Source organism: Eptesicus fuscus, chromosome 10, assembly GCF_027574615.1.
Source record: "Eptesicus fuscus isolate TK198812 chromosome 10, DD_ASM_mEF_20220401, whole genome shotgun sequence".
Classification (NCBI taxonomy): Eukaryota; Metazoa; Chordata; class Mammalia; order Chiroptera; family Vespertilionidae; genus Eptesicus; species Eptesicus fuscus.
In genome coordinates this window covers 66,407,601-66,430,389 of record NC_072482.1, presented here as the reverse complement: position 1 = coordinate 66,430,389, position 22,789 = coordinate 66,407,601, and the positions used below count along the sequence as shown (strand labels likewise).

The window sequence follows — 22,789 nt, the reverse complement described above, 5'->3', positions numbered from 1 at the left end:
TTAAAGAACTTTTGGAATTTTATATACTGCTCCTTTGTGGCTTATTCCAATAGCTATATCATCTTACCTCCTTCTCTCCATTTTTGCCCTCTACCCTGAATTCATCTTTTCCAACAACTTTTGTACATCTCTCATTTATTTGTTCTTCTCCTTTCCATTTATTCTGCACTTGAGCTCTTTCCTTATCCATTGATCTTAATCATCTCTACCTCTAGTTTTCTATTTTATCTTTTCAAAACCAAGTTACCTGCTTAGAATCTCCTGGAAATTTTATATTCTCTTGGAGAAAAAAAAAAAAAGCCAACTTACACACAAAATTCCTCAACCCCACGTAATCCTTTCTACTTTATATCTCATATCTTCTCCAATGAATTATTCAGATTTGCTCCAAATTAATCTTTTAATTCTGAATATGTGACAGATTTGGTTAGTGAGATTTGTTGTTTCTACTTTGTTAACATAGATTACTACCTAATTTTTCTAAGAACACTAATGAAAAGGTATAATTGTATGATTTATACATATACAAGAGCCCGGTGCATGAATTTGTGCACGGGTGGGGTCTGGCTGGCCAGCCCCTGATTGGAATGGGAAAGTTGATCAGGGCCAGGCTGGCTCGGGGGGAGGGCCCATGGGAGGTTGGCCGGCCCTGCCCCTGATTGGGGTTGGGGGCTGATCGGGGGCCGGGCCGGGCCGGCCCAGGCGGGGGGGGGGGGGCGTGGGAGGTTGTGGGGGCCGATCCAGTCCCCCGTCGGGCCGGTTGGCCACCACAGTGCAAGTCATAGTGACCAGTTGTTCTGGTCGCTTAGCTTTTATATATATAGATAATTTATGTGGCATTTATTGTATACATATACTTTGTGTGTGTGTGTGTGTGTGTGTACTTACTCTATTAAAATCTTAATAGAGAAAAAAACTGTAAATCACTTAATGTTCAATATGTAAAAATTTTATCAACTATCTTACAAAATGTATTTTTCAGTAATTATCTTGTTCAATTATACAGTATTACTGTTGTCTCTCTCTCTATAATATTACTGTTATATATATTACATAAGAATATATAATAAGTCCTGGCCAGTGTTACTAAATGGTTGGAGTGTCCACTCCCAGACCAAAGGGTTGAGGGCTTGATTCTAGGTCAAGGTCATGTACCTGGGTTGCAGGTTTGATCCCCAATCCCAGTAGGGGCCCATGCAGGAGGCAACAAATTGATGTGTCTCTCTCACATCATTGTTTTTCTCTCTCCCCCCTCTCTTTCCAGCCCTCCCTCCCTCTCTTCCTCTTCTCTTTCTAAAAAAATCAATGGAAAAAATATCCTGGATTGAGGATTAGCAAAAAAAATAAATAAAATAATTTAAAAGAACCCTAGCTGGTTGCTCAGTGGATATAGCGTCGGCCTGCAAGACCCAAGGGTCCCAGGTTCGATTCTGGTCAAGTGCATGCACCTCAGTTGTAGGCTCCTCCCTGGCCCGGGCTCTGGTCAGGGTACGTGCAGGGGGCAACCAATCATTGTGTTTCTCTCACATTGATATTTTTCTCTCTCTGTTTCCCTCTTCCACTCTCTCTAAAAATCAATGGAAAAATATCCTCAGGTGAGGATTAAAAAAAAAAAATTAAAGTAATATATAATAAAAACTTATACATATACTTATGTACATACATATGTAACATGTAGTATTATATATAATGGCATTAGAGCAAGAGTATTAGAAACAATGAGATCATGTATCAAGTTGGATTTGTATTTAGAAAATTGCAGAAATAATAGAAAAACTTGTTCAGGTTTATTGCACATAAAGTTCATTTTGTTTTTTTCTTTAGTGGGGTATTTTCTATAATATTTTTCTCATTGTTACTCAAAATAATTGGGAACCACTTGTCCCTGCAATTAGTATTTATTTTGGAATGTTTAATAATTTACTGTCTTAATAAATAAAAAGTACTTTTAAATAAAGATGTACAGTAGGTCCTTGGGTTATATTGGAGATCTGTTACTACGGTGCGACGTAACGCGATTTTCACCATAAGTCGGAACCCACCTACATAAGCACCTACGTCACTCACATGGAGCACATACACAGCAGTAAAGAAGTGAAACAGTAAAAAAATTTAAAAGAAGATAACAATTCCTGACCTTTACTTGTGGTAAATAAGTGATAAAAAACATAAAGCACATATGTACATATGTCGAAATGACGGAACTTTTTTTTTTTAATAAATAAATGGGAGATGGCGACGTAACTACTAAACGACATATGTCGAGTCCGACATAACCTGAGGACTGCCTGTATTTTGTTTTCTTTGGCAAGTTAAGAGTATTAGTTTTCCATCTATTTATTTAAAAGCCTAAGCGACTGTTATGATGGAATGACCAGGATGACCGGTCGCTATGACGCTCACTGACCACCAGGGGGAAGATGCTCAATGCAGGAGCTGCCCCAACCTGCAGGTCCTGATCGCCGATGGCGCCTGCTGGCCAACCTCCCAGTCCTTTCCCCTGGCTGGGCCCATGGGCTGGGACGGGGAACTGGAGTGGGTGGCGGCGGATGCGGCCCCTTTTCCAGGGTGGTCAAGGGCCAGCTCCCTCCTCAGGGCTGGTGGCCATCCTCCTGGGTCCCACCTTCTGTCCCTCCCCCGGCTGGCAGGCCATGATCAGCCCGCCACCCGCCTGCTGTGGTGGTGGTTGGCCCCTTTTCCCGGCCGGCAGGCCCCAATCACTTGATCGGGGCCTGCCAGCCAACCTCCCAGTCCCTCCCCCCGGCCAGCAGGTCCCAATTGCCTAATTGGGGCTAGGCCCTGGGCTGGGACGGGGAACCGGAGGTGGGTGGCAGTGATGTGGGCGGTGAGGGAAGGAGGAGGGGGGAGTCGGGGATCTGCGCAGTGGCAGCGCGCGGGTGGCGAGGAAAGGAGGAGGTGGGGTGAAAGGAGGAGGTGGGGAGGCAGGGAACTGCACGGTGGCGAGGAAAGGAGGAGGCGGCGAGGGAAGAAGGAGGTGGGGAGGCAGGGAACCTGATCAGCCCCAATCGCCAGCCAGGCCTAGGGACCCCACCCATGCAGGAATTTCGTGCACTGGGCCTCTATATATAATATGTTTATGAAAATGTACATATTAATATACTAGAGGCCCGGTGCACAAAATTCATGCACTCAGGGTGGGGGTCCCTCAGCCTGGCCTGTGCCCTTTTTCAGTCCTGGAGCCCTTGGGGGATGTCTGACTGATGGCTTGGACCCACTCCCGTGAGCCTGGCTTCTGGCTGAGCAGTGCTCCCCCTGTGGGGGCACACTGACCACCATGGTGCAGCTCCTGCGTTGAGCATCTGCCTCCAGGTGGTCAGTGTGCATCATAGTGACTGGTTGTTCTGCTGTTCAGTCAATTTGCATATTAGCCTTTTATTATATAGGATATATACATAACTAGAATTTTTTAAATTTATTGGTTTTAGACATCACTGTAGATTGTCTTATATTTCCCTTATCACTTTAAAAAATAAATTTAAATAGCTTTGTGAATAGCTTCTTACCACTACTCATGTTTTGCGGAAATGATTTATCTTTAAGAGATTGCTTAAATTAAGATTTGGTTTGTGGAATTGCATATGTATTTTGAAATAAATTTGTCATTGTTTTAAGTTTTTATTTATAATTTTTTTAGAGATACTTTACTTTTTAAGAAATATATTTTTATTGATTTCAGAGAAAGGGAGAGAGAAACATCAATGATGAGAGAGAATCACTGATTGGCTGCCTCCTGCACACCCCCAACTGGGATTTGAGCCCATAACCCAGGCATGTGCCCTGACCAGGAATCAAACTCTGACCTCCTAGTTCATAGATCAACGTTCAAATAATTGAGCTACACCGGTTGGGCTAGAGATACTTTAAACATAAAACATTGTGCTAAATATTGGCATTTAGAAGAATTCTGATTGTCTTTATTCATTGTCATTTAAATTGTTAAACCTGATCCATAGTATTAAATTGTTTCATTTAATTTAAATTTATAACTATATGAGGAACTCAAATGAATGGACATTGAATGAAATCATAGTAAATGTTGACTTTGTATATAAATGGAACTAAGTTTTAGTTACATGGTTTTTGTGCTGTACTCTGCAATTCTGACACCCTAGTAGGCAGATTTTTTTTTTTTTACCTCTTTCATAACTTTAAAAAAATATATTATTGATTTCAGAGAGGAAGGGAGAAGGAGAGAGAGATAGAAACAACAATGATAAGAGATAATCATTGATTGGCTGCCTCCTGCACACCCCCTACTGGGGATCGAGCCCACAGCCTGAGCATGTGCCCATGACTGGAATCGAACCCAGGACCTTTCAGTCCGCAGGCCAACACTCTATCCACTGAGCCAAACCAGCTAGGGTTAGTAGGGTAGCTTTTAGAGTCAATTGAATATTAAGAACAGTAGTATATCAACTTGAGCTAAAAATAAGTAATTTAAAGAACCTAGGAGAGTGATAAAAATATTTTTACAGGCAAAAAATTAAATAATATTAGAACAAAAAAATGGAAGGCAAACATATTTGGTTATATAAAAATATTTTAAAGATTCTTTTTAGGTGCCTTAAAGTTATAAAATAAATTTCTAGTCAAAAGAGGGTCTTTTCAGATTTTAAAAATTGCTTCAGTACTTACTGTGAGAAATGAATAACATGTTTAAAAGGTCAACTTGAGGTATTTTTAATTGATTTTAATTCCAAATCTAGAAATTTATTTTATTAGAAATTCAGTTAATTTAAAAAATTTGTTCTATGTCAATGCAACTAGTTATCCCATGAAATATTGGTTGTAATTATTTTCTTGGTAATTTGTTTAGGTATAGTTTATTCTAAGTATAAAAATACATTTTGTTTTTCTGAACTTAAAATTTTATATATATATATATATATACATATATATATATACTGTATGTGTGTGTGTGTGTATATATATATATATATATATATATATATATATATATATATATACACACACACACTATTATAGCTTCCTTATGCTGGTTTAGGGAGTAAATAAAGTAAAAAGAGCCAAAATAGTGTCAATACTAAATTCTCATTTGTATTACTAGAAGATTAAATGACTATGGGAATGTAAAGTTAATATTGTCTTCAGATTTGGAAATATAAAAAATACTTTTTTGTTTCTATATTTTTTTTGTTTGTTTTTTAAAATTTTTATTGTTACAAGTATTACATATGTAATCCCCCATTGATTCCCATTGACTAAGTTCTTTAGCTTATCTCTTCCCACTCATCCACCCAACCCTCCTTCCCTCTGAGATTCGAAAATTAATTACAATACCAATTATGAATAGCTTGATGTTTAAATAAATTTTTGTTTTTAAAATGGAATTTTTTATCTCTTTTCTATAGGCTATCCACTCTGTGGCTTGGCATCATGAAGGAAAACAATTTATTTGCAGTCATTCCGATGGCACCTTGACTATATGGAATGTGAGGTCCCCTGCTAAACCTGTACAGACAATCACTCCACATGGTAAGAATGTATCACTTTTAAACACTACCTAAATTGTGATGGACAATAAACTGTTTTGTGTATGCATTTGGATTTGTTTTTCTGTTTCTTTATGAGGAAAAGGATGGGTCTAATTTGGGTGAGTTAGAAATAATTAAACATACAGAAAAATATATAGCAACCATGTACTAACATCTCAAATTAACTATATTTAAAGTTGAAATAGCTAATTTGAACTTTGAGAAAATGAATGTTAAATTATCTTTTGAATATTGTTTTAATAGTAGTTCAAAAAGTAAATAATTTTGTGAGTCACATAGGGTTTACTTTTAAGCTTTTGTCATCTTAAAGTAATCAATTTACAAGTTGTTAATGTATATATAATAGTTCATTGAAATACTTGGAACATTGCAGAAGGAATTTTATACATTAAAGTAGTATAGAGGTACCTGAAGATTACCCCAAGTTTGATGATTCACTAGGAAAACTGACAGGACTCAGCAAAATGATGCAAAGCAAAATAAGTAAACAGAAAAGGCACATGGGGTGAAATCTGAAGGTCCAGTGGGGTCACACGCGACATGGTTTATTCCTCTAGCAAAGAGTTATTATCACACGTCTGAAATGTTTTCTACCAGCGAGGCTCCAGCGTTCAGTTGCCCAGAGTTTATATTGGAGTCAGTTCATAGGCACCTTCTGCTTTAGCATATACAAAAATTTCGGACTCCCACAAGGAAAGCAGGGATTCATCATAAACTACATTATTTGTACAGACAACTCAGGCACAGTGTGCCACTCTCAGTCTGGGAAGTGGTTAAGAGCTGACTCAAAAGCTTAGTGACCAGATACCAAGGAAGAGCTAACCTTGCAAGCCCACACAACTAGAGATAGCCGACTCAGGCCTACTCTATTAACTCTTTTCTGCACAAGTAGTATTTACAAAACCTAAAAGTAGATTTTATTGGAGGGTTTATTAAAAACAGATTATGAAGGCCTTCTTTGAATTTTGGGTGGAGCCCAGGAATTTGTATGTCTTTATTATTCTGCATTCTTCAACTCCATCTTAAGAAATTCTTACCCAGCAAATTCAGGGAAATCATATTAAAGAAACTGCTTTTTAAAAATGGTAGTATATTAAAGAATATACTTGTAGATATTGCCAATATTTAATTGCTTGCTTTAAAATAGGAATACCTACTTTTTAAAAAAATTGGTACATTCTGAAATATTACAATGTAGAAATTAAAGAAACAGTAACATTTAAAACATTTTATCTAACTGGCAGAATGGGCTTTTAGACTTCTCTATTTTCTGGTAAAAGTAACAGTTCTTGAAGCTACATATTGTGATATACTTTACCACTGCTTTGTGGTATCTTTCTGGAAAAGCACATATTTTAAATTTGCTACAGATCTATTTTTACATGTATCCAGAGGATAGCCTGAATGGTAATAGGTTCCATATTTCCTTAATATAGTTCTTTCTTCCTTCTGTTAGTCCTAGTCTCTAATCTTGGTAGTACTTCTGAGAGTTCTCATAAATCTTGGTCTCTCCCAAGCTCACTAGAACCTAGTTCTCCAAAAAAACAACAAAAAACACCCAAAAGTAGATGATTATTTTAGAAACCTGTCAGATCCAGAGGAAAATGGAACTAATATTGAAAATAGTAAAATAATTAATATTAGTTTTTCAGTTTGGTAAAAATAGTACAAACGTATTTTTTGAGCCATTTGAGAGGAAGTTGTCAAATTACTGCCCATTCGTCCCCAAATATCCTATATAATAAAAGGCTAATATGCAAATCGACCGAACCGCAGAATGACCGGTTGCTATGACGTGTACTGACCACCAGGGGGCAGACGCTCAATGCAGGAGCTGACCCCTGGTGGTCAGTGCGCTCCCACAGGGGGAACACCACTGAGCCAGAAGCCGGACTCATGGCTGGCAAGCGCAGGGGCAGTGGCAGGAGCCTCTCCCACCTCTGTGGCAGCTCTAAGGACCCCTAGGGGAATGTTCGCCTGCCAGCTTAGGCCCGCTCCTGTAAGCCAGCAGGCGGACATCCCCCGAGGGGTCCTGGACTGTGAGAGGGCACAGGCCGGGCTGAGGGACTCCGCATCCCCCAGTGCACGAATGTCGTGCACCAGTCCTCTTGTTCCAATATATATTTCTTAGACAAGTACATTTTCCTGTATCACCAAGGTTTGCCTTTTATCAAACGGATCTATATGTAAATTAGATTTAGTTGTCATGTTTCTTTGGTCTTCTTCAATCTGGAACCGTTTTTGAGCCTTTTCTTGACTTTCGTAATTTATAAATTTTGAATATTCTGTAAATAAGTTATTGTATAGAATATACCTCAATTTTTTTTTTTTTTTTTTATGTTTCTTAATGATTGGATTCAGGTAGTACATTTTCAGTAGGACTATCCCGGAAGGATTGATGTGTTCTTTTGAATCCTTTCAAGTGGAACTATTTTTGATTTGTCCCTACTGGTGTGACCTCTTCATTAAGTTTCTGTCTGCTAGGTCTCTCCGTTATAACATTATTCTTTGTCCCTTTGAAATTAATAGTGTTTTTTATTTGTATTTGTAATCAATTAGTACTCTGATTTGAAGGAGTACTTGGCGACTATAAACATACTGCTTCTCATCACACTTTATCCTCTGATTTTAGCATCTGATGATATTTCTTGGCTGTATTATTACTGTGATGGTTCCCAGATGGTGATTTTTCTATTTAATCTTGATCCCATTTTATACTAAAAATGTATTTACTTGAAAGCCAACTTTTAGAAGTGGCATAAAGTTTGTACGGAGTTTGTAGTCTCTTCGCAAAAGAGGATCACAAGCTAAAATCATTTTTAAGCAAACAAGACAAAGAATATTAGAAAAAAAACAAAATGTAAGTAAAGAAAATTTTTTCTGCGACAGGTGTCTAAAAGTATAGCAGTCTAAAAATGTAGGTGATCAGAAGTGTTCTTTATTTATAAAATACAAATTATTTCCAACAGTTAGTAATGTTTAACTGGTATTGGTAGGTAACCTACCAAAGTTAAATTGTGTTGATAGCTGAGTTTAGTGGCAAAACTAAGTGCATTTGTATACATTAAAGTAAAAATAAAATATTTTTATATCATAAGGTATTACATATTATATGTATACCATATTTGTTGTATATAATTTTCAGTATACGAAATATCTGATTTGATGGATCAAAATTTAGTTTTTTTTTTCATTATTATTTCTAAATTTAGGGGTTTTTCCCTAGTAATTAAAGTGTTGTGGTCTCTTGCTCTTATTTTTGAGCAAGCCGTTATGGTAAGTTACTTTAACTCTACTAGACTTTTAAAATTTTGTCCAATTTGGGTTTTTTTCATGTTTAAAGCCATTCAATGGTTAAGTATCTTATTCTTATAAAACATTTATAAGCATTACCTTGATAACCAGTAACTGATTGTACTTTAAGACTACTACCAGTATGACATTCAATATTAAGATTGCCTTATGATGTTCTGAACTCTATTTAGAAGCCATAATGTTACACCAGCCTGACATGGAGTTTTGAAGCCAGTAGACTTGTGGTCTAGCCCTGATTCCATAGTTTCTGATTCTGACTTTGGAAAGTCAGTTAACATTTCTGAACCTCAGCATTGTCATCTATACATAGAGATAATAATTGAAATGAAAGTACCTTGAAATTATGATGTGCTATACACATGTGATTATCCTATCTAATAAAGAGGGAATATGCTAATTGACCATCACACCCTCACAAAGAGGGCGGCGCCCACAGCCAATGAGGGAATACGCTAACTGACTGCCACGCCTTCAATGATGGCGGTGCCCAGTCCCCTCAGCCCTGCTGGGATGGCAGGCGTGTGGCACGGCCGGGCCCACCCCCAGTCGGGTTTGGCCGCTCCGCGCATCTGCCTCTAGAGTCCCCCAGTCCCCTCAGCCCCCCAGCCTCCCAGGGCCGGCCCGAGACACAAGCAAGCCTTGGATGGTGGCTGCCCAGCTGCCCAGGGCCAGCCCAAGGTGCAGGTGAGCCTCGGATGGCGGCTGCCCAGGGCTGGCCCGAGGCTTGCCTGCGCCTCGGATGTCGGCTATCCAGCCGATGCCCGAGGTATGGGCAAGCCTCAGATGGCAGCTGCCCAGCAGCCCAGGGCAGCCTGAGGCCCAGGTAACCAGGGCCGGCTGAGGCTTGCGCTGCCGGCAGTGGCAGCAGCAGAGGTGTGATGGGGGTGTCGCCTTCCCCTGGTCACTGGGTCGCCTCCGCCCCTAAGGGCTCCCGGACTGTGAGAGGGGGCAGGCCGGGCTGAGGGAACCCCCTCCAGTGCATGAATTTTCATGCACCGGGCCTCTAGTAGTAAATATAAATCTGGATATGGTATTTACTTTGTAAGGTTGGACTGTAAGTTAGATTAGGGTAGTATTCCCCAAAATATATTTCAGAATTACTAACTTTTTAATATTTATTACTTAAATTAGTTTATCTATTCATTTATTTTATGTGGCTTTTCCCAAATGTATTTGACTTTAGTATCTTTTATTCATAGAACGTGTTTTGGTTTTCTCATGTCCCATGAAATACACTTTGATAAATGATGGCCTAGTGCTGGAACTATAATTGAATTATGAAACAGTTATCCAGATTTGCTAGTTATGTTCAGTCTTTAGCCTTGAATGACATCCATCATTGATAAAATTGTTTAATAGTGGACTCATTCTGAGGGACATAGTTATTTAGATAGTGATAAAAAAGCCAGCAAAGGAGAGTAATTTGAATTCATTTAAGAATTCTCTGATAATGATGTAGGATAATTTTACTATATGTATCAAGATGGTTTATAGTAATATTTTTGAAAGTGTCAATATTTATGTCTAAAATTACTCAACATGTGATATTTTATTAATTGAAACAGACAAAAATGTGATAGTTCCCTTGAATCTAGTTTTTATGAATATCAGAGAACATTTCCCTGGCAATCATACAACCTAGAATGTAATTCTAGTTTTGCTTTATGTGAAAAACCTTGTGGAGATCATTACTGATCTCTGGAACTTAATTTCATGATATGTAAAATGGCAGGATTGAATAGATACAAAGTTTTGTGCATATATGGAAATTAAGCCATATTTGAGTCCGTCTGTTGACTCTGCAAAGTCATTTCATCTTGGTGGTTTGTAAATCTGTATTTCTGTATTGGGAGTGGAGGGAATGAGCTCTGTTACCCTCTCTTGGCCTGTTTCTTTTCTATGACAGATGGGATTTCATTGTTTAAGAGGGAAGAAATTTGATACTTACCGTTCACATGCAGTCATCATGGTCAAGTGGTTTGCTGGCTGAAGGCTCCACAGCATCTGCCCTGTAACCCTGTGTGTGTGTGTGTGTGTGTGTGTGTGTGTGTGTGTGTGTGTGTGTTTGAGTGAGTGTGTTTGAGCGGGGTTGGGGGTGGGGGGGGGGGAGAGAGAGAGAGAGAGAGAGAGAGAGAGAGAGAGAGAGGTATATATTGCAGTGCTGGGCCCAGAGGATCTCCCCTGTAATCTTGTGTGTGTGCATGTATGCATGATGTGTTGCAGAGTAGATTTTCTGTGATTTTCTTCACCAGAATCAGATGATTCTCAAAGGAAATGGAGGTGCTAGGTGATTAAAACTAATAGGTGTCCATTTTAGGTAATGACATTTTAAAATTTAGTTTCTGGAGCTTATTCATCAGTACAATCAAACTTACAAAGAAATAAGCTGTGATTGGGGAGCTTTTATTCTATTAAGGGTTGCTGAAGGAAAAATAAAATCAAAGTTCACACAAACATCATTTTAATATTTTAAGCATGTGACATACAAATAATTCTACTAATCTCTTAAGATTACCTAAAGCATAAAAATTCAATGAATAATAAAACCAACTGGGCCAGTGTGGATCAGCATCTCAGTGGTCGAACATCAACCCATGAACCAAGAGGTTGCAGATTTGTTTCCCTATCAGGACACATGCCCAGGTTGCAGGCTCGATCCCCAGTAAGGGGCATGCAGGAGGCAGCCGATCAATGTTTCTATCTCTCTGTCTCACCCTTCCTCTCTCTCTAATCACTAAAACATATTTTAAAAACAACACAAAAAAAACTTTAGTTCCTTATATATTTCCATTGCAAAGTTTACCCCAGTTTATATATTTGAAAGGACTCACCAAACTCCACAGAGCAATCTCAAAGTAAGGTTTTATTTAAAGTCAAAGGATGTGCTGCAGTGGGACAAATAAGGCAGGCAAAACTTCTAACAGATGCCCATATGCAAGCCATATGTGCACATATGGATTGTGCTGAGTCTCCTAGCTCCAGTCACCAAGATCTGACTTCTAGGAAAGCAAAGAGAAACTAGCAAGGAAACCCTTTAAATAATAAAGCCATTCTTGCCAAACCAGTTAAACCAATTCACAATCTTCAGTAAAGCTACTGTACTGGGGTCACAAGGGAAGTTTGGGGAGTTTTGGACCTTAAACAAGCACATCATAAATCCCACTGCATTTAGCCAAGAGTCAAACACCAGATATGTACCCTGGCCGGTGTGGCGCAGTGCTTAGAGCGTCAGTCTGTACACTGAAGGATCGTGGGATCAATTCCCGGTCAAAGGGCACATACCTGGGTTGCAGGTTCCATCTCAGGCCTGGTCAGGGCACCTACATAAAGCAACCAATTTATGTGTCTCTCTCATATCCATGTTTCTCTCTTTCTCCCCCTTTTTCCCTCTCTTCCACTCTGTCTTAAAAAAAGAAAAAGGAAAAAATAACCTCAGGTGATGATAAACAAGAACAAAAAGGCAACCAGTTATGTATGTGTATCTAGTCCAACTGTACATCAACTCTGTCATTACATGAATTAAGAAAAGAATATCCTCCCCATTTCAGACTAGTGTTAGTAACTCATTCTGAGTCATTGTTTTTCTTAGAACATCGATGTTCAATAGAAATATATTGTGAGCTGTATATATAGTTTTTAAATTTATTAGAAATCATACTAATAGTAAAAACAAACAGGTTTTTCAGTTTAGACCCTCCTTTTGACCTTCCCTAGAGATAATATGTAGGCTCAGTTGTATTTCAGCTTCAGGCCCAGACAAGCAGCAAAATCTCAGGACCAGCTGCATTGGATAATAACCCCTGCCCTGGTGCCAACCAACAAATCAATTAGTGGAGACCCTGGACCCTTAAAGGACATATCTAGAAAGCTTCTGAATATTCTATTGAGGTCTCCCTCTGGGACCTCCCCTAAAATCTCCATCCTTGAAACTCACTGCACTCTCCCTCCTCACCATTTCCTCCTCCCCTCCAGGCATCTCACCTTTACCTTCCTCACTTCTAAGCTCCAAGAGCCCTTCCTTTGCCCTATAACTTGTTTCCTACGCCCATTTCTTCTATGAATTACTTCTTCTACCTCTGTGGTTTTCTAAATGTCCTCTTAAAAAAAAGGTAAAGTTAATTTTATTTATTTATTTTTAAATGTGTTTATTGATTTTAGAGAGAAAGGGAGAGGAAGAGATAGAAACATTGATGAGAAACATCAATTGGCTGCCTCCTGTACCCCGCCCCTCCCTCCACTGGGGATTGAGACCGGGCATGTGCCGTGACCAGAATCAAACCAGTGACCTCTTGGTACATGGCACAGTGCTTAATCCACTGAGCCACACAGGCTGGGCAGAATTAATTTTAACAATAAAATTATTATTTAACCCAAAATATGCAAAATATTATCATTTCAATATGTAATCAACATACAAAACTGAAATATTTTACTTTTTTGTGTACTCTTTGAAATCTGGTATGTATTTTATACTTATAACACATCTTAACTTAGACTACATTTCAGTGCTCAGTAGTCACGTGTGAGTGGTGGACATCAGCTGTAGCCTGAGAGCATAATTGCTGCACACAACTGTATCAGTTAGAAAATGTGCTCTGCATTCTAAATGCAAAATTAAAAACTTAGGAAGCATTCATTTTTAATACATCTTCATTCATTCATTCAATAGACATTTACTGATCACTTCCTCTGTACCTGAGATTAAATACTGGATATATATTGCCCTTGAACTCATAGACCAGTGAATAAAAATGATCTATAAAACTGATAACTATTACATTATAATAAATGCTGATAAAAGCATGCATAATATGTGGAAACAGAAGTAAGTTTTTGGATAAAGAGTATGTAGGAAGATTTCACAAATTCAGGTTATATGAGCTTGATCATAAAGATGAGTGGGTGTTATGAGATAAAAAAAGAACATAAATGGTCATTTTAGTCAGGCGGTACAAAGACATAATAAAAAACACAGTGTTCTTGGAAAATTGCAAATAGTTTAATATGACCAGAGTTTAAACTTCCTTTGGGAAAGTAGCAGGAAACACATAGAGAGACACATATCAAGACATGAATGTATATCATAATATACTAAAGAGTTTGGCTTTCAGGATGGTGACCCGGTAAATGATTTTACCATGACAAATGTGACATTTACATTTTGGAAATATTACTTTGCTGGTAGTGTATCTGGTGAGCTGGGGGCAGAAGTGGGAGGCCAATTAGGGAACCATTGCATTAGTAAACAATAAATAATGAAGAGTTCATTTGTGACAGCAAATAGGAAGAACTGGACATACCTGAATAAAATTTTGGAATTAGAATCAACAGGACTTGGACCAATTAATTTGCTGTGGCTGGGTGGCTTACGGGAATGGGAAGCAGGGCATAGTAAGAGACAAGAAGAAATCATACGTTATGTTGAGGTTTATGTGATTTATCCAGTGAAGTTTTATAATTAACTAGATATTTTCAACAATTTACCAAGGTAATTCACAGGCAGTTGAAAGAACAAGCACAGATTTTTGCTACTCAGATGGCATAGCAAGTAAGAAGTAAAATGACACCTAGTGGTGAAATCTGGTGATCTTGTAAGCATCCTTTAATTGATATATGCTTTATAAAATATTAGCTACTGCCTTATTGATTTGATTTAGAAAGTGGTTAATCTTGGATTACTGATAAATAAACCTTTCTGAAACATAAGCAATAATTGGTGAAATACTTTTAAAGATCTGAGTTGGGGGTGGGGGGAGGCGTGGAAACACATTATGCACATCGAAAGGACTAACTACCAAGCAGGATTAATGAAGATCACTATAAAAACTGCAACATTTTTGATTTACAGAGATAATGAAACTATGCTGTTAGTATTCTAGCAGGGGATGGAAAAACGTTTACTTATAAAGAAATAAAAATTAGACTGCTTTAAACTTTATTATAAGTTTAAATGCTAGACACAATAGAGCAATGTCAAAAGACTACTAAGCAAAACAAAAAGTTAAGAATTTTGTACCTAGCCAAGTTTTATGTAAGATATATAAGCTCAGACTTGAAAAGGTTTCAGCAAATAAAATACCCAATATCCTTCTTTAAAAATTGTTCTAGCCACTGAAAGGTTACCAGCGAATATTGAAATAAGTTAAATTGAGTTATATCTGAATCATTGTTTTACTTTATTAAAAGTATGTTACAATAATTTTTGAAAGCAAATGTAAAATTTGCATCTGTAATTCCAAATTATATCAGTCTGATACTCCCATTAGAGCTTTGGGTGGTAGGAGATAAAAGTCTGATGCTGGCCTTCTTCAGAGTCGAAGAAACATTTAAACATTTAAATGCTTTACTTGGAAGGTCCTGTCTCTCAACAGATTGAAATAGAGGTTGATGTTCTTACATTTCTTATACAGCACAAGGGACTTCTTTTCATATTTAAATTTCCTTTTTGCCCTCATACCTTTCTTGTTTCCTCAATTCCCTCTTCCACCTCAACAGTCTAGTCTTCTCTCCGAGCAGTCCTTTTCAGTCCCTTAGTCTGGTGTTTCACTTCGTGGTTCTTACATGTTGGGGGTTTAAGATTCCACTGCAGGTTATAAATACGTGCATGCCAACTTGTATTGGAGCATCTAATCTTGCCTTAAGATCCTAGGGGATCATCCTAGGGCATGCCAACTTGTATTGGAGCATCTAATCTTGCCTTAAGATCCTAGGGGATCATCCCCTAGGATCTTAAGGCAAGATTAGATGCTCCAATACCAGTTGGCATGCACGTATTTATAAAGATTTCATGTAATAAAGGTGACATTTTATATTAATGGGGAAAGCTATAATGCTACACTTTAGATATGTGCACTTTATTCTCTGGCAGTTATAGCTCAAAATATTAAATTTTCACTGAGATGACTGATAATGTATTAATTAGAGGAAAAGTAACTTCCCTATACCAAAACATACTTTGGAAATCAGTAATTAAATATAACAAATGAAATATAAAGCAATTACAAGAAATTGTAAAGAAAATGTATATGATTTTTATGTGGAGAAGGACTTCCTAAGCAAGTAACCAAAGATGGGAAAGACAAAAAAGGCTGATAGGTTTTTGTAGACATGTAGACATACACGCGTACCTCATTATACACAAATGGGATCATACCATACAAGTCGCTTCTCCCTCAACCTTTATCCACATTTGCAGCCCAATCCCCTTTCCTGCCCTAATAGCTAAGCTATATTAAAAATTGTACAGGTGTTCTTCTAAAATATATATATTTCTAAAATCATACATATTAATAATTTATAACCATGATTTTTGGTTATTGTTTTACATAAAGTAGAATTATATTGGGATTCTTTTGCATCTTGTTTTTCTTAATCCACTGTACTTTAGGAATCTCTTCCATGTCATCTGGCATAACTCTTAATTTCTTCATTTTAATGGCCATGTAATGTAGCCAATTTATTCAGCAATTACAAATTAATGGGCATTCACTTTGTTTTCAGTTCTTGATCCCTACTGATGATGTTGCCATTACTATCCTGTACACATTTTATAGAAATTGTTCTCAATTCCTAATAAATGTTCTCAGACTGCTTTCAAAAAAAGGCTGTGCCCTCTATGTTTCTACTAGCCATGAGTTTCTCTTTTCTAGTGTTCCTGCCAGCAGTAACTCCCATTTAATTTTGTAACTTCCTGTTTGCTCAAGGTCTCAAAGTTGTCCAGAGATGAGGACAAAGTTGTGACAGGGACCTTGGCCTTCTCCTTTCCCAGGTCTTTCCTGGGCATGAACACGGCCTTACACATGTGTGCAGCCTTTTTGATCCCCAGGAATATGTGTAGTTTTGGAGGATTTTCTTTTAAATTCCTACCCAGGCTCTTTCTTATGTGTTTCAAATGAAACCACAGCCTTAGGCAGCTGGATATTGCCAGCAGGTTGCTATTATTTCTGTGATGCCCTACAGGGTAGGGTATTTTGTCTCTCTGAGCTGATGTCTCTATCAAGTAAAATTGCACAGCACCTTGGGAGTATAGTTTTCCAGGCAGCTGCAAGTTGGGACAAAATGTTAATTGTGCTCCTGGGAAGCTGGTTTTATTGGAACTGCAAAAGAAAAGAAAAAATAAAAAGAGTCCTTTGTGTTTGCTGATACCTTTTCCTATCTCTACCTGGCCACCTAGCTAGGAGTGAATGGGATGGGAATAGCACTCCATCAAAATGTTTCAGTCCTCCTTGTCTCTGAGGTGCAGTTGTTTTTATGAAGTAGACAATGTTCCACTCGTTTTGTGGCTTTGGTTAATTTCCAGCGTTTTGAAGAATTTAACTTTAGTTGTTTTGCTAGTATTTCAATTTCTGTGGGAAAGTGAGATCACGGAGGTCCTTACTGTCATTCTGGAAGTTAATCTCATTTTCTTGTTTCCTTAGCTGTTCATAGGCATTGAGTCCACAGTGTGAACTTCAAAATCATTTTAATCAAATTCAAGAAAGGCTTTGGGGATTCTAATTACATTACATTTATAAATTAATTTTGGAAGAATTGATATTTTGGGATTTTAAGTTTTCTTAACTGGAAACATGACAAGACTGATAGATTTCATTATTTAAATGTGTACATTTAAAAATGTACAATTTCTTAAAACTGCTAAGAATTCAGTTACAAATGACACCAGGGAAAATATTAGCAATATATGATAGGTACAATGTTAATGACCTTTGAGCATTAATTTATTTTTAAATATGGAGATTACATACAAACATGGATAAAAGATATAAGCTATTTTTAAAAGAAGAAATACAAATGACCAGTAAGCCTAAGAATAGTTAGGGATTAAAAATACAAATTAAAATGAGATTCCCTTTCCACCTATCAAATCAGAAAAAAATAATGTTTGGGTAAGGTGTGGCAAAATACTACATCGCTGATGGAAGTATAAATTGGTACAGTCTTTCTGGAATACAGTTCTACTCACATGTCCTTTTTTTAGGAATTAATCCAAAGGAAAAATTATTAATTATTCATTTATTAAATAGTTACTGAGCACCCACTGTATGCCAAACAATGTTTGTCACCAGGTATATACATCAACAGAAAGCATAGAAATCTTTGCCTTCATGTAATTTACATTCTTGTTGGTGAGGCAAACAAACAAATGAAATATAAAAGTCTCTTAGAATAAGATAGGTACTATGGAGATGGGGAAACTGAAAAGAAAGATAATTGTTGGGGTAGGAGTGTGTGTTTGGGATCTAAGAAAAATATTGTTTAAAATGATTAATCTCTAAGAAATGGGCACAGATTTCTTATTTTCTTTATGTGTTTCTAAGTTGTTTCTATAATGAACTTATAGAAATACATAACAAAAATCAACAAATATTTTTTTAAATACTCAGAACTTTTGGACAGTATGAGTCCCTGACACATTTTCTAGCAGCCTTCTAGATATTACAACAGATGGATTTTTACTTCAGGAGAATAAATATAAATGAATTTATTAGCATAGGGTTTAGCCTGTCTCACTTGGGTAAAAATCTGATTTATATTTCTTTTTCTCATATTTGGCTGTCTTAAAACTTGAATTAATTGACCAAATTGAAATTTTATTTTTCTTTTCTGAAATTAAGGACATTGGGAAGATTGTCAATTTCTCTTACTAGAATTATATTGCATAAGTGTTGTTAGAAAATTATTCATTTTATTTACTTTTTAGCACTGAATTTCAAGCAGTAAATTTACTTGGTTATTTAAAATATTTTGTATTAAATACTTCTACCAGAATCACTTTTTAATGTTTCATGATGGATTTCATTATATTTCACTTTCATTTTATAAGCTATCAATGTAAGAATTTAGAGTAACTTAGAATTTTAGAATTTAATACAGGAAAATATATTTTAGGAAAACAGTTAAAGGATGGGAAGAAGCCAGAACCATGCAAACCTATCCTCAAGGTGGAATTCAAAACGTCTAGATCTGGGTAAGATTTTATTTCATTGCCAATATTCATTGTATATAATTGCTCAAATAGCACTGAAGGCTAAAGACCTACTTTAGAATGGTCTATCTCTGTCTTAAATTTTACGCTTTCTTTATTTCACAAAATAACTAAAATTGGTAAATTTAGGATAAAATCCATTTTTGTGTTTTCTCTGTCTTTAGCAGTTTTGCTATATATCCTGAAAAGTATGAATTATTTTTCATATCAAACTTCATACATTCTGTTAGATGAGTCTTCAGTTAACATAGAGTTTATTCACTACTGAAAATTGCAAAATAGCAATGAAGAAAAAAATGATTTAAAATTAACCTATTTATATTATATATATTAATTGTGGAAATTTTATATGTATTCTTCAAAACTTAAATCTCATCATAAAAATATTTGGCAGTTCCAAAAATAAGTACAGTTTAATATTAAAGGAAATTAGTTGAATTTGAAGACATTGATTGCCTCTATATATAAATTAAATATAAGAATTAAATGGTTTTTACACTTTATATACCTTACATATATTTTTTGTTTGCACCAAATGTTATATTTTAAAATATAATTTAGGAAAAAAATTTAATTTATTTTTTTAATTCTACATCTCTTTACACTTTAAAGCAGTTCTTTTACTTATGTTCTAGTTTCCCAGAAAAAGCATATAGTTTTACTACTATAGCTATGTAAGAGAGTGAACTTATGTAGTATATAGTCCAGCGGGTCTCAAATTTTGGTTCTTAGATTGGTATTTTTCCCCCTTGATCCTGTTTAGCCTTCCTCTGGAATCCAGCAGATATACTGTGTTCTGACAATAGGTTGAATGTACTTTAAGAGTAGTAGCATTGGCTTAATTGACTATGGCATCCCTTACTGTGTGACCTTTGGCACAGAGCTATTTGACTTTGTGCTTTAATTTCCTCATTGATGACATAAATGTGATAATAGGTCAAATTGTTGTTGTGATAACTTGAAATAATTGTGTATTTAAAACATTTCACACAGTGCCTACCTAGCACATAATAAACTTTCGATAAATGGTTGCCCTTATTTTTATTAGGAAACTTCCTACTATCAGTTGTTTCTTTTATTTGCTACATTTGTCCACTGGCAAAGGAACATAAATAGTAAAAATATGGCAGGAAAGGAAGTGAGGGGGGAAATGAAACAGAAAAAAACCCTGTATTTATAATCCTATATAATAAAAGGCTAATACGCAAATTGACCAAACGGCAGAACAACCCGGTCACTGGAATGACCAGTCGCTATGATGCACATTGACCACCAGGGAGCAGACACTCAATGCAGGAGCTGCCCCCTGGTGGTCAGTGTGCTCCCACAGGAGAAGCACCGCTCAGCCAGAAGCCCTGAACCAGGCTCACGGCTGGCAAGTGCAGCAGTGGTGGCGGGATACTCTCCCGCCTCTGTGGCAGCACTAAGGATGTCTGACTGCCGGCTTAGGCCCACTCCCCCAGCCCCCTGCCCCCGCCCCCCCCCCATCACCTAAGACGTCAGTCAGACATTCCCTGAGGGCTCCCACACTGCAAGAGGGCGCAGGCTGGGCTGAGGGACACCCCCCACCCCAGTGCATGAATTTTGTGCACCAGGCTTCTAATACAACATAAAATGAATTGTCTAAACATTTAAACTAACAGTCCTAATTATCTTCTAAATTATCTGTTCATTTTAACAGATATTGATTGGCAACAAAGGCAAAAGTCCAGGGAAGATTTTTTTTTTAATCTCCTTTTGTTCCCATTTTCATTCCTGAATAATGGTAATATTTATGAGTTCCCAGTTTCTTCCAGGATGGCAGCAATACTTTTTTTTTTTTTTATAGGATCTAAAATGAAAAAAAAAAAAAATCTAGCTGTTTTGTGTGCATTTGTAGATTCTATAAAACAAATCAATAGGATCATCCTCTTATAACAGTCTTCTCCAGCTTTCCAATTTCTTTTTCCACCTTATGACATTCGTAAGTTAAACGGTTTCTTTTTTCTTATTCCATTGCCTCTTTCCTTGACATAGGTCCCTAGAATTCGAATATGTAGCCATTGTTGACAAATTACTGCACTCCCCCTCCCACCTAGAGTAGAATAACCCTCAGTTGAGTCAGCTAGACTGCTCTCACTTTTTTCCTGTTCCTAGCAAGTGTCTTGGGCAGATGCCAACAGAATGTGTGTTATATTAGTTCCTGTTGACAAATTACCAAAGTTTATTAGAAGAGCCATTCTTCCCTTATAGGATCTTCTACATTTTCTTCTCTTTACCTGGAAATCATTCTAGGCACAATTCCCTCCCATCCTTTATAGATCAGCATAAATGTTACTACTTTAAAGATGTTTTGGCCATGTTGACTAGGTTGGGTCCCCCAGTAGTACACTCTCAAACCTCGCTTTATTGTTCCTTTCTAGAACTTATTTTGGTGATTAATAATGAAAGTATTTCTTTAATGTATGTCTTCAGCTCAATGAAAGCATGGGACATAACTGTCTCACTTGTAATTATCCAGCTCCTAGCATAGTGTTACTGAAAGTGAGGAAGAAAATGATAGGCTGGTGTGTAGAAAAACATATCCATAAAAAATTAGCTTTTACCTGTTCATGGTAAAGCATAGTTTAACTCTGCAGCATAGGTAAATTCTGATAAAAAAATGGAATCAAGATGGGTAATTTTTATTTTCTAATAAAATAAATAAAGTATATGTTATACCAGGACAGATCAGACATCGGGAACAGTGACAATATTATTAATATAGCATTTTAATACTCTTGTTATTAAAGATATGGCTATATTTTTTACATGGCCAGTGCTTTTTAAAAAGTCAAAAGTATAATGTTGATTCTGTTAAGGTTGTTTCTTTAAAAAATGAATGTGACTTGGGTGTGAAGTGCCCCAAAGAATGGTGCTAGAGCAGGGTGATTAAGAGAGTGAACTCGAACTGAACCATCTGGGTCTCAACAGCTCTTCACTCATTGCACAGTCTTGGGAAATTAACTGAGTTTTCTGTGCCTCTGAGAATAGTGATATCTATCTCACAGAATTGTTATGAAGATTAAACAAATTTATATAAAGCATTTGGAACATACTCTTTAAACCAGTTGTCTCACATATCAGTTGTCTCAAAATAGCATTTGATAACCTCTAAAAAACTTCTAAAATGTAATTATTCTCTGATTTTGCATTCACAAAGCAGGTGTCTGAGTGGCAAGGTTGACCAGCCTTTATAATAGTTAAAGAACCTCATTAGCATTCTTCCCAAGCTTGAGAAACACTGTGATTTAGGGCAGTGATTTATTTACTTATTTATTTTTAGATATCAGGTAATTGTGTTCAGTTAGTGGGTTATTACAGACTAGAATAGGAAATAGCAGAGTGCACTATACATTTTAAGGATAAGTATTGGTTCATGAAACTTTTGTTCAGTTGTATACATTTATGTATCTGTATATTGTGTTATGAAGTAAAATGCACTGCTTACAATGCATCATAATTATAATATTTGAAAACCCCTGAATAGTGGAAATAACTCAGGTTTTGGGTCCAAATCTCAGTTCTGCCACTTACTGTATTCAGCAAGTTGCTTAACCTCCTTGACTGTCTCTCCTTACCTCAGTGATATAGGGATAGTAATCCTAGCTTCATAACATTGTTGTGAAGAACTCAAAGAAATACAGTGTGTTTGGCACATGGTAGGTGTTTGATTAAATTCTAGTTCCTTTTCTCCTCTACTTCTACACTTTCTTTTCACTTGTGGACAACACAACAAGTAGTAGGCAAAGCCAGATTTTCAACAAGAAGCAACTCTGGATGGATTCAAGTTTTCAAGCAGGTACTCCATTGAACTCCTGGAAGCTCTGCACTACATACAGATCATTAGAAGAGTGAGTTTCTAAAGACCACCATTAAAGAATCACCAGTTTTGGGGGAAGCATCTCTGTTAGGGAACCTAAAAGTGTGTATA

General features: G+C 36.9%; 1 protein-coding gene across 14 annotated transcripts in view; it reads left to right on the top strand.

The window, feature by feature from the left end:
* The window catches only part of STXBP5 (syntaxin binding protein 5), a 151,039-nt gene that overhangs the window by 51,963 nt on the left and 76,287 nt on the right, over positions 1-22,789 (top strand). For all 14 annotated transcript variants that reach the window (XM_054722513.1, XM_054722520.1, XM_054722511.1 and 11 more), the window contains exons 8-9: positions 5,394-5,517; positions 18,741-18,819. In XM_054722513.1, the coding sequence (XP_054578488.1) occupies positions 5,394-5,517; positions 18,741-18,819 (203 nt within the window). The remainder of the gene's footprint in view (positions 1-5,393; positions 5,518-18,740; positions 18,820-22,789) is intronic.